Genomic DNA, 15598 nt, shown 5'->3' with positions numbered 1-15598 from the left:
GCATAGCGCGATCCGTGCTCCACTACCACATTCAACCACTAGGCCCAAACTGCGCATGCCCAAATGGCTCCGAGGCAATAGGAGCGGGTGCACACCTGGTGCTGAGCAGACGTCCCCGCGCAAGCAGATCTCGGTAGCTGAGGGCGCATCGCGCTATGCAAAAGCAATGATTTCTTTTAGCATACTGCGAAACCAAGTCATGCCTTTATGGCAAGTGCCCGAAATTGAAAAAAAAAAACGATCTACGGAGAAAGCAATGCACGGACAATTGGCGCAGACACGCAGGCGGCATAGTGAAAAGTAACCCCATAATCAATTTCATGTCCTAATAGAAAGTGTGTGTGTTTGTCCGACTAGCTGAGGATTCGGTTGATATCGTGTCAGAGAGAGATGCCAGTTCTGCAGTGGACGTAATCTGATGATAATGACCAAATGAGTATTCATGTTGTCTAAATACCACGACATCTTGCCCACGCTCAATGCCGTTGTTTAAATGCCATCTGGACCTCGCTTCATTGGGCAGCAGCGTCCCACAGAAGCCGAGGTCATTCCGTTCGGGGGACGGCGCGCTCCCTATTCTCGCCGCTGTCCGCGTAGCGTCACACGCGGAACCCAGTGAAAGGAGGTCGATTTGGGGGAAGGAGGCGCTCCTCTCTCCCCATTTGAGGAGGCGAACGAACTGGGGCGGGACAGCGACTTGTGAGTCGGCGGCGGGGAAAGTCCCGGGGATTCCCCTTTCCCTTCCCTTCTGCTGCTTCCTCCCGGTTTCTCCTGATTTCTCTCGCCCGCTCTCCGAGGAACTCGGGGATCGCTGCTCCCTGGTGACCCGATGGCCGCGCACCTCAGTGGCCGCGGGTTCGACTGCTGCTGCGTTGCTGTTTCCGCATGTTCTGAAGTGCGCTGTCCAGCGCGAATTCGAGTCACAGACGGGCACAGTGAATGATGAATCATTTTATTTGGGAAGGTGAGTAGAAGCTTCATGTGAACGTAGTTCCTTGCGAATTCGTCTTAAGACTCTTGCACACGCACAAATTAAGTACGCAGAACCGAATCACCCAGCATCATGATTTACTCTCGTGAAGTAGTTGATAATAACTTTCCTCGTTTCGCACCGTGTTCTGTTCTTCCTTAACACTGTTCTTCACGTTTCGATGACGCGCAGAAAAATGATTTCCAGCCTACTCATCCACATCTGAAAAGGAAAACCTTACAGGGAGAGGCGTTTATCCCCTGAGGCAATGGGGATCCCTTGCCCTGCATCTTTCCTTACGCTTGTAAAACGCTTCACTATTTCGGATTATCTCGGGCTCAGTGCCTGTGAAAATCTTCCTCCAATTTCTCATCAGCATTGCTACAGTTCTTTGTGCTGATAACGCCCATTCTAACTTCGCCTTCATTATTCAGGGCTAGTGCGCTCAAACAGAGGCTATCTACAAGATAGTGGTACTGCGCCGAGGGTCGAGCTCAGTTTTCGCAGTGGGGGGGTAGTAGTAGCTGTCATCCTCGACACCTAAGTGGGCAGGCTCTTTGCACGAAAACGGGTTTTTCCTTTTACGCTGGCCTCACAGCGGCTTTTTACCGCTTGGGGAAGTTTGGACACACTGTCACGCCTGTTGACGGGATGCGGTGCTGACCTATTCGAAGACACTGCAGACTACTCACGTAAGGACTAGGGTGAGATTGCCTGCATCTTCTGCTATAGGTGAAGCACCTTTTCTAAGTGATCGCAGATTTCGTGACTTGCCAGTTGCCATGTCCCGTACTGTTTGCGCCGCTCCATGCTTGCACTGACGAGGTGCAACACAGCGTCCTCCGTTCGTGAGCACTGGCATTGCACGGTGCTCCCTTCCCTCACCCTTCCGCCCCCTTTCCCAAGGGACGCCTTCGACTTGTGGGTCATCAGCGGCGGCGTCGGGGAAAGTCCCGGGGATTCCCCCTCTCTCTTTCCCGGTTTCCCGATTCCCCTCCCCTACCGAGGAGGAGCCCGGGCCCCAGCCGGCGTGACCCGGTGGCCGCTCGGCACAGGCATGCACGGGCGTGCGCTTGGTACCCTCACTTTGGGAAGGCGCGATGTGGTGCGGATGTTTTTCATTCGGTGTAATTTACTGTTCTGGTGAGATTGCACTCGTTGGCAACGTTTATCGCCTGCGTTTCCCCGTCAGTGCATGTTTAAATGACTCAACGAAAAGACAAAATACCGAACAACGTGGAATAGAAAAAATAACTGCTTTTCTCTACCTTGTATAGCGATCGTAAATGAGAGAACGACGACTCATTTTTCGTCATTTTTTCCCGTGCTGCGCTAGCAACACAAATTTAGTGAAGAAGAAATTCATCCTAGGTGATTTTTTAGTTTTTTTCGTACAGGTGTTTTTTTTCTGAATAAAGCAGGCAGGATTTCGCCGCGAGTAATCCGATAGGCAGGTTTACGTATTTATAGGCCTCTATTACTTTCAGCCAATAAGCTGACGCTATAACCTAAGGGACAAGAATGTCAGTTCGGTTTCAAGTATGACTGAAACATATCGCACTGCTCAAAGTCGTACACGCGTTTCCCTCTGTCGTTTGTCTCTGGGCACAAAAAGTATACAGGCGCCCACAAAAGCTTCCGGAACACACGCGCGCACACGCGCACACAAATACTGCGCAGTCTAAGCGTGAAACCACGAATTAGAAAGTGCGCTCTGCACTGCCTGGCACCACCTGCAAATGATACCTCTAAATGCCAGGCAGCGAGGAAATCTGACCTTTCCATGGCTTCCGTGTTCCAAAACCTTTTGTGAGCACCTATACAAATGATGAGGATAAGCCAGGCATACAGCATTGTCCTCTATTCACTTTATACGCTTTTTCTCGAGCCATTATTTGTAGCAGTCGAAATAAAAGGGCATGCGCATATACGGCAATGCAAAACCAAAAAGGGAGTTCTGCCAATCATGCTGAATCTCTAACTGCCAATGCTATATATTGTGCATTGTCTTTTATTCTGGTGCGACCTTTCAGCATGCCTCATCTCGTTGCAAGCCGATACACATGAGGCGCCCCGTCTCCCTGTTTTAAAGAAGCTGCGCGGACTGCAAGACGGGCATAAATAAACATTGGAGCCTATCTGCCTCCGCGCGTGGCGCAGTAGCTTTCAAAGGCATTGATATTTTTTTTTTGCGGTCTTTGCAACGAAAAAAATAAACAGATCTATAACACGCTAATTAAGGTGAGAGGTTAATCGAATTCGTAGGAACCAAAGTTTAGAATGCACTGCCAGTAGAATTAAAGCTTGACAGAAATTTTAGCCACCTTGCAAATCACTTTTTATATCGAATCAGAACAGGATGTTATCCTGCGGTATTGAGCTCTGTTGAGGCGTTGGTATGCACGTTCCTAGATGCCCAGGAGCCTTGCTTCATACTGGACCGGCTTCTAGTCTAGTGGGCTGTCGGTTAAAATATTTCGTACAAATCTACTTTGCACGAGATGTTGAAGCACTTCTCTGATTTGATTTCAACCCGACGGCAGGAAAGTACGGGACTGGTTCGTATGGGCCTAAGCCACACTGGCCGCGCGGTATGATATCGACGAACAGCAAAGCGAACAATAGCGAAGCGAAAGCTCTTCCGTGACGGCTTCACGCGAATTTAGCCGCTTGCTAGGTGAATGTTGCATTTTTTCACAATGCACGCACGCACACACGCACGTGAAGGGGAAAACCTCAGGTGGACGCTTTCAAGATCCGTAGAGATGGGGGTCCCAATGGTGCCGCATACCAAGGGAAGGTAGATGTGTGTGTGTGTGTGTGTGTGTGTGTGTGTGTGTGTGTGTGTGTGTGTGTGTGTGTGTGTGTGTGTGTGTGTGTGTGTGTGTGTGTGTGTGTGTGTGTGTGTGTGTGTGTGTGTGTGTGTGTGTGTGTGTGTGTGTGTGTGTGTGTGTGTGTGTGTGTGTGTGTGTGTGTGTGTGTGTGTGTGTGTGTGTGTGTGTATGTAGTGCTCAAGGAGTGACCGCGAGCTCAGGCATTTTCCTCGTCTACGCAACGACGTCGTACGGGTCGCGAACAAAGCACCGTATATCAGTCACCCCGGCGCAGCGACCAAGTGTGTCGATTGTGTGCCCGGGAAAATAGCCAAGGAAAAAGGGGGGGGGGGGGGGGGGGTTGCGAGCAGCCGAATTCGTTGTGTCGCATATGCCCTCCACATCACGAGGTGGGGAGGTAAACGAGTAACGAATAGGTTATTTTTTTTGTACTTGTTTGTTTGAATATCTGCTGAATTTTTCGCGTTCTACTTGTGCAAAAAAAATTATAAAGAAAAAACTGTTTGTCAGTAAGTGCTATGCCGACCTCAATAAAATGCAGTAGATGTAGGCAAGCTCCAAAGCCAAGATGAATGGTTGAAGCGCATTTGCAAAGAAATGCCTCCGGTGCAACGACCTTTCCTCATATGCGCGAGCGTGCGGTCTGCATGGGTACCGAATCTGACCCAATTTGATTTATTACACGCGCATGACAGTGAATAAGGCATAGCAGATCTTAGCCCTTAAGCAACGAGACAGTCTTAAACAGTGCTCGCACAACTTTGCACGGAACAAGTGCTGTTTTCTGTAGCGCGCTTATTTTGTGTATGTGCTCCTATGGGCTCAGGGACGTGGGTGACATCGCGGCCTGAGACTCAGCGGTGCAAGGACAATCTATCGCAAAGCAATCGATTACTGTCTCAGGGCAGCTTGAACTGCAATAATAATTAGTAGCCATGTTTGTAGTAATGCATGCTTGGTTGTCATCAGCAGATGACGAATCTTAGCCGCATGCGAAAGCGTCAAATTAAAGAGAGGAAAAAGAAAAGGACGTGCGGGGAAGCGCGCTTCCTCCGGGAATCTAGGTTACGAGACGGAATCAATTTGAGAAATCTAAATCGTGCTCAAACTCTTCCTTCGGCCGCAGCTGGCAGCAGACGACACGCTGACTCTTGTTTTGGTCAGCTATCGCAGCTGCGATTGGCCACCCGTCGCGTCACGTGTACCTTTGTCTCGCGTCTATTGGCTCATTCAAACTCGTCGCCATGGCAACAACGTTTCCGAGGCTCTTCGCGGCTTTGGAGCAGACGACGCTGGCTGCTGAAACTGCTGTTACTCGCTTCAGCAGCTCGCGTCTTAGACGGAAATTCGAAGCTGCATTTACGAAGAAAAATAGGCAAAGAAAAACGAGAAACGAACATTGGACCGGTCCAAAAGGTTCGGAGGCGCGTGCCTTTTCAGGTGCGAAAAACGCAAGGTGACAGGTCTGGGACGCGCAGTTGGCGGTCTCGGAGCGGGCGCGCGAGCTTCGAGAGCAGAAGGAAGTTGCCTTTTATTTCTGCGTGTATTTATTTTTTGCCTTCTAGCTTTCTGGGCTCCTCGCGACTAGGTCAACACGTGATCGCCCGGCGCGACCCGGGCGGTTGCCATGGCTACCGCGTACCGAGGAGCGGACGGGTCAAAGCGAGCAGACGACAGGGAAAACGGTGGGAACAGCGACAGGGCGAGGTCGAAGGTCTGCCCGGAGCCTCGACCGCTCGACAGTCGGCGCAAACAAAAACAGAGGACCTGACGACTATTCAGACTTCGGATCCTGGAAGAAGCTCGAGGTGCTACAGTTGCGCAAAACGAAGGGATACAATAAACGATAAATAAGCGAGGAAAACGGCCGCGGCAAATGAGCTTCCAAAGGGAACTGCGAGGACAGCTGCATTCTGTGCTAGCTTCAGGAACTTTACCAGACACACTGTTATAGACTCATACAGCGAGTGCACATAAGCCGTTGGTTAAAAAGTTTGCGAAATAGCGAATGAAATAGCGAATGCAAAAAGTGAATGCAAATTCACTTGGAAAGCCCTCTGCACACCGTGTCAGCTTCAATTACGCAGCTGTAGAAGTCTTTCAATGCCGTTAAGGACCTTGAGTTTTGTGCACAACCGCAAGGATTCCCATGAGCTTGTCATTATGGGGTGTTCTGAGCACCCATGCACGAATGCTGCGCCCTGCATACAACGCTCCGAACAGCGAAGCTCGACCGTGGCGGTATTGTGACCATTCATTGAAAGCTAATATTAAATAACTTTGCGCGGCGCAGTAGCTACGCGCCATGGTGCGAATAATGTTTTTGAGGTTGCTATTGAAATCTGACCCCATCCGAACTATTGGGCATTAATAAGGAGTACTCCAACTCACTCCAAAAGCACTGGACATATGCCAAGACTATATGAAAAGCGCGTCCCCCCTCCCCTCTCGAAAAAAAAAAGTGCATGCTGTTGAGCCTAATGAAGCTGTAGTTGTTTTTTTCGTGAATTATTCGGAAACAAGCAGCTCCACTTCAGGCTTAAGAATTTTGAAGATAAATGTTGCATTGATCGCCGCTGTGAAACGATTGCTCACGACGTGCACAGCAACACTGAAAAGCTGTGCGACCCTTTCATGTCATCCGCTTGAGTTGTTTTGCTTGCAAGCGGACGCATTAGTGTCGCGCCCTACTAACCTGCTGCAACACAACAGAAAGAAAACGGAAACCAAACATAGCAGCACAGTAGGGCTATCGCCATCGATAAGGCATTTCAACTATTGGACGAGCCGAGCCAAGTCAATCCAAGTTGAGCTCGCGTGGTGATTTATGCAGTAGTACTGCTGCTATTCTGCTTTACTGCGTTCATTTTTAGGCGATTCAAGACCGGAGAAATGTGCTCGGATAGTCGGGTCGAGCTTATTTGAAGCGGAATAGCTTCGCTGTGTACTTTTTCGGCGTATGCTAGCACGTTAGGGCCGTAAAGCGCGGTTCCTGCCACCATGCCTCGGATGCCGAGCTTGGACCGTCTGGTCCAAGCCGCCGGAGTGGCCGGCATTGGGATCGTGTGCACCAGTTTCTGGTTCAAGCACTACCTTGGAAACAAGATGAGTGACCTGGATTATTATAAGAAGGCCATGAAGACGCTGCGTGGCAACTCCGCTGCCATGCAGCTCTTGGGCGAGCCGGTCAAGGAGCTCCGGATCGACATCGGCGACTCGGCGAGCACGTCGACGCGACCACACCGGGCACGGATGAAAGTAATCACCTTGTGGCCGTAGCTCCAGAAACACGACTTGTTTGAAAGCATTATCGTAAACTGCGGATGTATTAAGTCGCAATTTTGTTAAAGTACGCTTGCAAATGCGCGACATGGCGCTGGAATGGATAAATGGATGGATGATAATGGCTTTACCCTTTGCATCGGGCAGCAGCTTGCGCCACCTAGCCTATACTTCCCGCGTTAACTGATGTTTTTGTAGCGAAAGCTACATTGGCCACAAACTCGCAGTCCCACCGTACCACGTGACCAACCACGGCGCCACCTCCGCGTCTGGACTTGCAATCAAGATTAACCAAGGCTAACCAAGCTATGCCTTAGCTTTCGCTACGCGTCCTGGCATAGCCGAGCTAGGCCGCTGCCAATTTTTCTTTTCCCTTTTCCTTCAATTTCGCTCTCAAAATGTCTAACTACTCGAATGAAGCGAAAAGGACGCCTATCATCGAATGTTTGAAACTGGCTCGCATTGTTATTGGCAGTGAGCTCGTTTTAGTGGATTGTGTGCACACCAATAACAAAAAAAACGTTTTGACTTCAGTATATTTGTGCGAGCTGCCTTGCAAGTTTACCTCTGGAATTTGAATCGTAAAACCATAACAGCAAAATGTTTTTACATTCGATCGGTACCTTGTGTGTCCACCAAAGTGTTTAAAACAGACTCGCCACAACCAATTGAGATTACTCGCCGATTAGCAACTTATTCAGGTGGCGGCGTACCTCATAACTTAAGCGAGAATATATGCATGCTGAAAAATGCGTGCTTCATCCTACTCACGGTGGGCTTGTGATTGGCTGGTGGCCAGTCCGAAAAGTGCCGACCACTAACCAGTCACTGTTGCGATCACGTGGAAGTGGCATGATGAGTTTGGCCTCCATAAGATCGGATAACCATGTTTGTGGCATGAAGCTTAGTAGTAACTGCTGTCCTCCATTTTTTGATGGGAGGGGGCTGTGACCGGATCTCTGAGTCAGAATGGCGGAATTGCTTTTTAATGTGAGACCTTTTACACCCTCAGGTTCCTGTCAAAGGTTCTAAGCAGCGAGGTGAGGTCTATCTATGGGCCGAACGGCATGCACTCGACGTACCCTGGGAGCTGCTGAGGCTCGAGCTCGGTTTGGAGCAGCACAAGGACAAGCGCCTTCTAGTCTATGCTAACCCGAAGTACGCCAAGGACTATGTGCAGAACTTCGACGTCGATGTGTTGCCAGCGGTGCCGTTGAGAGCGACTGAAGAGTAACAGTTAATCCCTTCGCAGTAGATGCATTTCCTTTGGTGGAATGCAGCAGCTTTTATGGACATACTTGTTCTCAGCTTAGAAGAATGGACATTAGCACACCCCCGCTGACTTAGTTTTGACTGTCCACCAGCAATGAACCTGTGATCGTGTGCATGCAATCATCAGGGAAATTGCTGGGGGTGCACTGTTTGACCCTCTCAACCTTTTAGCCTGTGACAGGCATTGATAGCAGTTTGCAAGAATAAGCGTTGAAAAAGGAGAAACGCCATGTGTCGTAATTTATATTGAACATAAAAAAATCAAACTACTGAAACTGGTGAATTTCTGGGAGCCTTGTGTATGCATGCCTTTATCACTGTGCTCTAAAATTCATTACTTTGAGTGTTTAAAAATAAATAAAAATGGTATTACCCTGCCACAACACTCCAACGGTATATTCTAAATGAATTGAATAGCTTCATTTGCTAAAATACGCTATTGCCTCATGCTTTGCTAAAAAAAAATAATAAATGGTCAATTTGAGTAGTTCAGCCAAATGCGAATTAATAGCGCTAGCAGTTCGGTTTTCCTTTAGTTCTGGTGTTCATATCCAGTGTTCCCGGATGGCAGTTGCTCGGATACCGATAACGGGTTACTGCCCATATATGCGGAATCTGCCATTCTCTCCATTCATAGATCCCTGGAAGTCTTCCTACCATTCCTGGTGCAGTGGTCAAGTTAAGATGCGCTGCTGCTCTTCTATGGCATTTGCTGCCATCAGTGGGACTTGGGTTGCGATCCAGGTTGCTCTTTCCGACCAGCCTGCAAGTGAGCTGCCACCTGACATGGTGGGCAGGTTGCCCACCAGCCAGGTGAGCAGCCTGCCACAAAACCGGCTTCAGACAGACACACAATTGCTAAATGCGGGGAATGGCCACTATATGAGTGCTAGCGCACTAAAAATTGCTGAAGACAGGCCAGGTCAGGTCAGGCTATTACCTTAAATGTCCCCCGTGGGGCCATTCCTTAATGGGGGGGGGGTTATACAGTGCCAATATTGTGCCACTAGCATAAGGCTCTGCTGTGCATGAACTCGTGGCCAACAAGCCATAGTCTCCAAAAATCAGTGTCTTCTCCAAACAGACTAGTTTCCTAGCCCCTTAATTAAGCATTTACAACTTTTATGCAGTCTTCCTCTTATACCCGCATCGCCCATCCCCCAATCTCCCATCCCTTTAACCCCAGGTTGCTTGTCACTGCGTAATGTTTAGTTTATGAGGATTTAACGTCCCAAAGCAACTCAGGCTGTGAGGGACGCCGCAGTGGAGGGCACTGGAAATTTCGACCACCTGGGGTTCTTTAACGTGCACTGACATCGCACAGTACATGGGCCTCTAGAATTTTACCTCCATCGAAATTCGGCAGCTGCGGCCGGGATCGAACCCGCGTCTTTCGGGCCAGCAGCCGAGTGCCATAACCACTCAGCCACCGCGGCGACACTGTGTAATGTAGCATATTGCATTCATTCAAAGTGAACAATGTTAAAGACGGACACTAGAGGTTGGCAGAAATATGGGCGTGACTGGCATGTTTTGCCTTGGAAAAGCTCACAGTGTATTACGCAATTTTTGATTCAAGGATAGGATGACGACTAGTGACTTGTGCTCTACTTCCTTTCCCAGGATGATATTCACGTCCTCCTTTTCCTTGTTAAACTGAACAGCGGTTTAACTAGTTGTGGTCACAGAAAATGCCAGCACTTTACTTGATGGTGCTGCTTGTCTGCATAATTTTTTTTTTTTTTTACTGACGGCAGTGAGGTGGTTCTATTACTGCAACTGTTTCCCGATTGGACACTGGGGGCTAAAGGCACAAAAACGCCGTTCTACTTTTTCATTCCAGGCAGCAGATGTATTTCACTTATGTATGTCGACATGCTACAGCGCCATAGCGCCATCCTGTAAAACACTCCCTCCATCACACGCAAAGCTAGCCCGTGTAGAAGCTGCCAAATGGTGCCAGCTTCAAACTAACACCTTCTGCCCTACCAGATACCCAGAGTGATGCCCATCCTGCAGAGGACACCCAAACCTTTTTCAATAATTACACGTGGGAATGCCCCAAACCCTCCACCAGCGTCCCATACCGAATCCCTCCCCCTCCTAATGGGAAGCCGCTCTTTCCAGCACAGACTTGGACGACGAGCGGAGACTGATTGACCGGGCAAGCCGGATTGCAACAGCTAACGGGGCCCGGACAAAGGGCTCCACCCTCTGGGGGCTATATAACCACGACAAAATAAGTTTTTCAGTCAGGCAGCAGATGTAATGCTGTCAATGCTGCAAATAAAGAAAATGAAGCTTGAAGCTTGTCGCTGCTGTAAATGTCACTGGCAGTTGAGCAGTTCTGGGCATTCCAATAAAGCATGTTGCACTCTTTCAACACCACCAGTTCGTGCGGTAAATAATGTGGCTTGGCCTGGAACAAAAATTCACTATAGTACTTGCCACATTATACATTCCTATAAACGGTAGTGTTCTTGATGCAGATGAGAAAGTGGAATTATTGGTCATGGACATTTGAGTTACGAAATTGGTTCTTTGTTCTTTGACAAATACTCACCACAGAATCTCATATTTGTCGGAAAAGATTGTGTGTGGCTCTCGACACGCTTCAGCGGGCCAGGCTCGGAATGCTGCACTGGTGTAACTTCAAAGGACAAGAAGTTGTGAAAAAGATCGGTGTTTTGGAAGTAGAATTTTCGAAATCTATAGCCAATCTTCTACTTTCATGTGTTGGATCAAATTTTAAGGTCAATTCCAATTTATACCTAACCTCTATAAATTTTAATGCTTGCAATGTTGAGAGCAGATTTCTAGATTATTTTGTGCACTCTAATAGTTAGAGAGTCCTATTTACACTGAACTTCAATGAGTTGTAAAATAACTAATATTGGCTTGATTCTAAGAGTACTTCCAGCACTACGCATTTTATACTGGCTAGTGGCATTTTAGTAACAATTTCCTGACGAGCTTTGATTTCTGTTGTCTTTGCAAGCAGTTATGCAAATGTACAATATCTCGAGAACTATATAGTGTAGTGAAAAACTGATTACATATTTTAATTCAGCACAAAAAAAAACTGAATAAGACGACAGTTTCAATATGTTTTGCAGAAAAATAAAAATAGCTTTACAACCTCAGTCCCTCCTTTACACGGTTTACCTCTTGGTAATTGCACATTGCAATAACTGATTATGGAGAACAGGGAAAATCCATCAACGAAACGAGTTTTCCTGCTTCGTGGTTCTAACCTCTCAGTCTAGCATTCTGCAGCAATGCAGAGTTCAGCTTGGCAACCAAGGGCCAATGTCCAACAAGATGGTTTTTGTGACATGATTAACACACGATGGTGCACACAAGTTTTCATACACAAGTGTTCAGCCTGGCATGGCACTTGGCGTGGCGGGAAATAAATCTTGCCAGTAGTCACCCGTGAGGCCAAAATGGGGACGCTAACAGAAAGGTTGAAATTAAGGTGAGAACAGTGCAACAAGCTCTGGGAAGGAACTTGACAGGCAACATTAAGAGTCGGGAAGAGGGCAGAGTGGGCCAGGGAACAGCAGTCAATGACATCCTAGTCGAAATCAAGAAGAAATGGGCTTGGGCAGGGCACGTAATGCAGAGGCTAGATAACCAGTGGCAGTTAAGGGTAATGGGCTGGATTCCCAAAAAGGGCAAGCGCAGCAGGGGCAGCAGAAAGTCAGGTGGGTGAATGAAATTAAATCGGGCTATGGCATCGACTGGGATGGGAGATAATCAGAAAAGATAAGAACAGGACGACAAGGCTTTACTTGGAGTCCCTTCATATTCAGACATCGGCACATGCGCTCAATCACAATGAAGGCAATCTACCCCTGATATATGCCTGCTGCTTACGTCGCATCATGAAGCCTATATAATCAACCCTCGCTTCCATCCCTTCATCGCGAACAAGGCTCCAGTAGCGGGGCCCAAAACATCTTTTATTGTAACAAGATTGATCGGCGCTGGATACTTTCCCACTGTGAACATTCGCAAACAGACTGGTTTCTGTTAAACCCTGGATTTTGAAGGTTCCTGCAAAAAGGCGAGTGTGACTGGCTCAGAGCAGGGCCAATTAGAAATCATGGAGGAGATGTTTTGTCCCATAGTTAACATAATCCTAATAGCTGGTGGTGATGGTCAATGAGGGGTACCAAAACTGTCAGCTTCAGTTACCTGATGTTTCTTAACATGCTCCAAACCTCTGCATGGGTGTTGGTGTCTACGTCCAACTTGCAAGAAGCTGAAAATGTGACTGCAGACGCATCGTGATCAGTAACTGAACACAATGGCACACCAGGAAAACGTCAGACCGCCAGCACGTGTTCAATCATTTCTTTAATTCGTTACTAAACCTAACTTGCACAATGAAAATCATGAGCACAACCTTTTCACATTCACACTCTTACACACCACATGACACCGAGTGTTCGACATATGTACATACACACACACACACACACACACAACAATGCACACACAAGCAGATGCCACACGGCTGCTAAGAAGCACCTTAGCCACACAGATCTGTGTTTGCTTGAAAAGCTGTCCTAGACTCCATGCATGCCACAGAAGGGTCACTCCAATGCCCTGTTGACCACGGCTTCTGACACCTCCTTGGGAACCTGGAACAGTACGAAGAAAAGTACAGGCTTTTTAAAGTGTGGCTGAACGCTGCAGCAAGCTTGAACACTAACAAAAGCATACACGCCTCTTGCTTTCAGCGTGTACCGTGACTGAGCGAGCTGTAGAAAAGCAATGACGAATGTCGTGCGGACATGCTGCCGACTATTGACGCAGTGGCAACGTTTATAGTTCAGTTACTTGATCTGCAGACATAAAAGCAAACCCTGTTTCCAATATCATATGTTTACAAAAGGGAAAAAGTGTCACGTTACGGATAAACAGAAAAATTATTTCTGTGAACTGGGAAGCAGTGGGAAGGGCAATGCCTGTCCTCATTGCTTTGCAACTGAGAAATATGGCAACGAACAAACGGAAGAAAATGCTTTGCATGCTCTCAGTAGCAATCATGCTGCTTATTACAGGAAAATCTGTGCCCCCAAAAGTAGCAGAAGCAATAAAGAAATGGACACTACTAGTACTGACTCTGATCTGCACTTATTACACCAATGAGATATTGGTACGGTGTGTTGGTAATCAGGAATTGGTAAGCAGTGCTTCCCACTGTTCAGCGTGTGTTGTTAAGCCCTTCCCACTTGAAGGTGTCAAATTTGTGGCAGCGACCTTTCAACTGAGATTTCCTCGTTCTATTATTCAAGACGCTGCAAAGATAACGCATTGTCATGCAACCAATGTGGAGACTGTGTGTACCACTCATGCCATTACGGCCATAGCAACAAGCACCAAAGCCATGCACTGCCAAGTGCAGAAAAAAACAAACTTGGAAGATGCTTAAGCTCCTCTTTAAAGGTGCACTAAAGAGGAATCTGAACTCACCATTTTACCGCGGGTACCCGATCTACACATTCCAAAATTCTTAGAAACTGTGAAATACTGTCCTGTGTGGCTGATTGCCCTAATTAGATTGTATTAAACGTCCCAACTCCTGGCTTTTTTTTAATTCAATGCAGTAGGTAGGTGGAGTCGACCAACACGTGGAGTGCATTTCAGGTGGTCCAGTGCTGGCTTCGCTTTCTCTTTATTTTGTTTAGGTTTCTGTGAATAAACAGTTTCAGTCACAGACAATATAGCCGCAAATTAGGTCCACGGAAATAAAAATACACGTCGACTCTCTGATCTACGCATCACTCCGCCGACGGCAGAGCGGCAAGCCGCCACGGGACTGGCTGACGCGTTGGTTGACTCCTCCTACCTACCGCGTAGAGTTCCAAAAACAAAAGGCGGGAGCTGGAATGTTTAATCCGATTTAATTAGGGCAATCAGCCGCAGAGGGCAATAATTTGAAGATTCTAAGAATGCCTGGAACGTGTTGATAAGAGTTCCCAAAGTAGAAAGACGAGTTCAGAATCCTCTTTAGTGTACCTTTAAGAGTGAAATGCAACAGTGCCCACTCTTTATACCATCCACATGACAGCGTCACTCTGCACTGCTCCCAGTGGCCCCCGTTCTCAGTGGGCACTTTCGACTCTGCTTCCTCAATGACAAACGACATCACACTCACTCACTCAAGGCGCTCCCGGTGGCTTCTGCAATAAGAGGAAAGCTGCCATTATCTCCAGTTGCGCAAGGCCTCCGCCGCTGGTGCTCTTGGATTTTTCCCACACTAACAACACGATGAAGCCGGCACCGGCTTTACTGCCTCACGAGCTCCTTAACGCTCTCGCGTTGATATGAGGTGTCCTGCCTAACCTCGCCTAGGCCTTTAAAGGGCAACTTTCGAGAACATTTTAACTTAAGAGGCAACTTTTCTGGAAAAACAAAAATTAGTAGTCTGTTTTAAAAAGGGTGTTTTATCCTTATCAAAATGTCAAAACAGATGAAAAAAAGAATACTTTTAAAATCTCATAAACATATATCTGACACCAGCAGTCATAACTTTATTCAGTTCATCGCAAATCAAATTGCTATTGGTTTGATTTATGAAATTTACCGTCCCAAAGCGACTCAGGCTATGAGGGACGCCCTAGTGGAAGGCTCAGGAAAATTTCAACCGCCTGGGGTTCTTCAATGTGCACTGACATCACAGAGTACACGGGCCTCTAGAATTTCGCCTCCATCGAAATGTGACCGCCAGGCCTGGGCCGAACCCGTGTCTTTTGGTTAGCAGCCGAGCGCCATAACCAATGAGCCTCTGCAGTGGCACAAATTACATATAAAGGCAGGAGCTGTGCAATGAACCACAATAATTATGATAACATCAACTGCCATTGCGTAACAGTGGAATGACCAAAAGCAATGGTTTTCTCATAGGCACTTATTGAGAAAAAAATGCAGCAGTAAGGAACCTAATTTGATGATTTTATATCTTGAGGTTCATTGCACTATTGTCATGGGCGTAGGCTTGGACAAAGAAGACGACGGAGTATGGTGCCTGTGTGTGATTGACGAGGAGGACGCAGCACACTCAGGCACTGGCCCTTATTATGTTGCGTCTTGACCTTCTATTGCTATTGTTGGACAGAACTGAGGCTTGGGAAGCGCCAGCGGCCGGTGACAAAAGAAGACGACGACACAGTGTGGGTGTTGTTGAAGAAGAAGAAGTCGACGACGTGCCGAACGCTAAAAAACGCTC

The 15598-nt window shown here is 47.6% G+C and overlaps 2 protein-coding genes across 2 annotated transcripts in view; one reads left to right on the top strand and one right to left on the bottom strand.

Moving 5' to 3' along the window:
- Positions 1 to 6608: 6608 nt before the first annotated feature.
- LOC144110269 (uncharacterized) lies at positions 6609 to 8850 on the top strand. Its single transcript, XM_077643112.1, has 2 exons — positions 6609 to 7062; positions 8099 to 8850. The coding sequence occupies exons 1-2, from the start codon at positions 6805 to 6807 to the stop codon at positions 8318 to 8320; spliced, it is 480 nt and encodes a 159-aa protein (XP_077499238.1). The 5' UTR covers positions 6609 to 6804; the 3' UTR covers positions 8321 to 8850.
- Positions 8851 to 12701: 3851 nt separating this feature from the next.
- Positions 12702 to 15598, bottom strand: part of LOC144110268 (TBC1 domain family member 7-like) — a 32225-nt gene continuing 29328 nt past the window's right edge. Inside the window, exon 6 of the mRNA XM_077643111.1 lies at positions 12702 to 13007. Coding sequence (XP_077499237.1) covers positions 12960 to 13007 — 48 coding nt within the window. The 3' untranslated portion in view covers positions 12702 to 12959. The remainder of the gene's footprint in view (positions 13008 to 15598) is intronic.

The sequence above is a fragment of the Amblyomma americanum genome, chromosome 11, assembly GCF_052857255.1.
Source record: "Amblyomma americanum isolate KBUSLIRL-KWMA chromosome 11, ASM5285725v1, whole genome shotgun sequence".
NCBI classification, from domain to species: domain Eukaryota; kingdom Metazoa; phylum Arthropoda; class Arachnida; order Ixodida; family Ixodidae; genus Amblyomma; species Amblyomma americanum.
The sequence above is the reverse complement of the archived record's forward strand: the minus strand, read 5'-3'. Positions and strand labels throughout refer to the sequence as shown.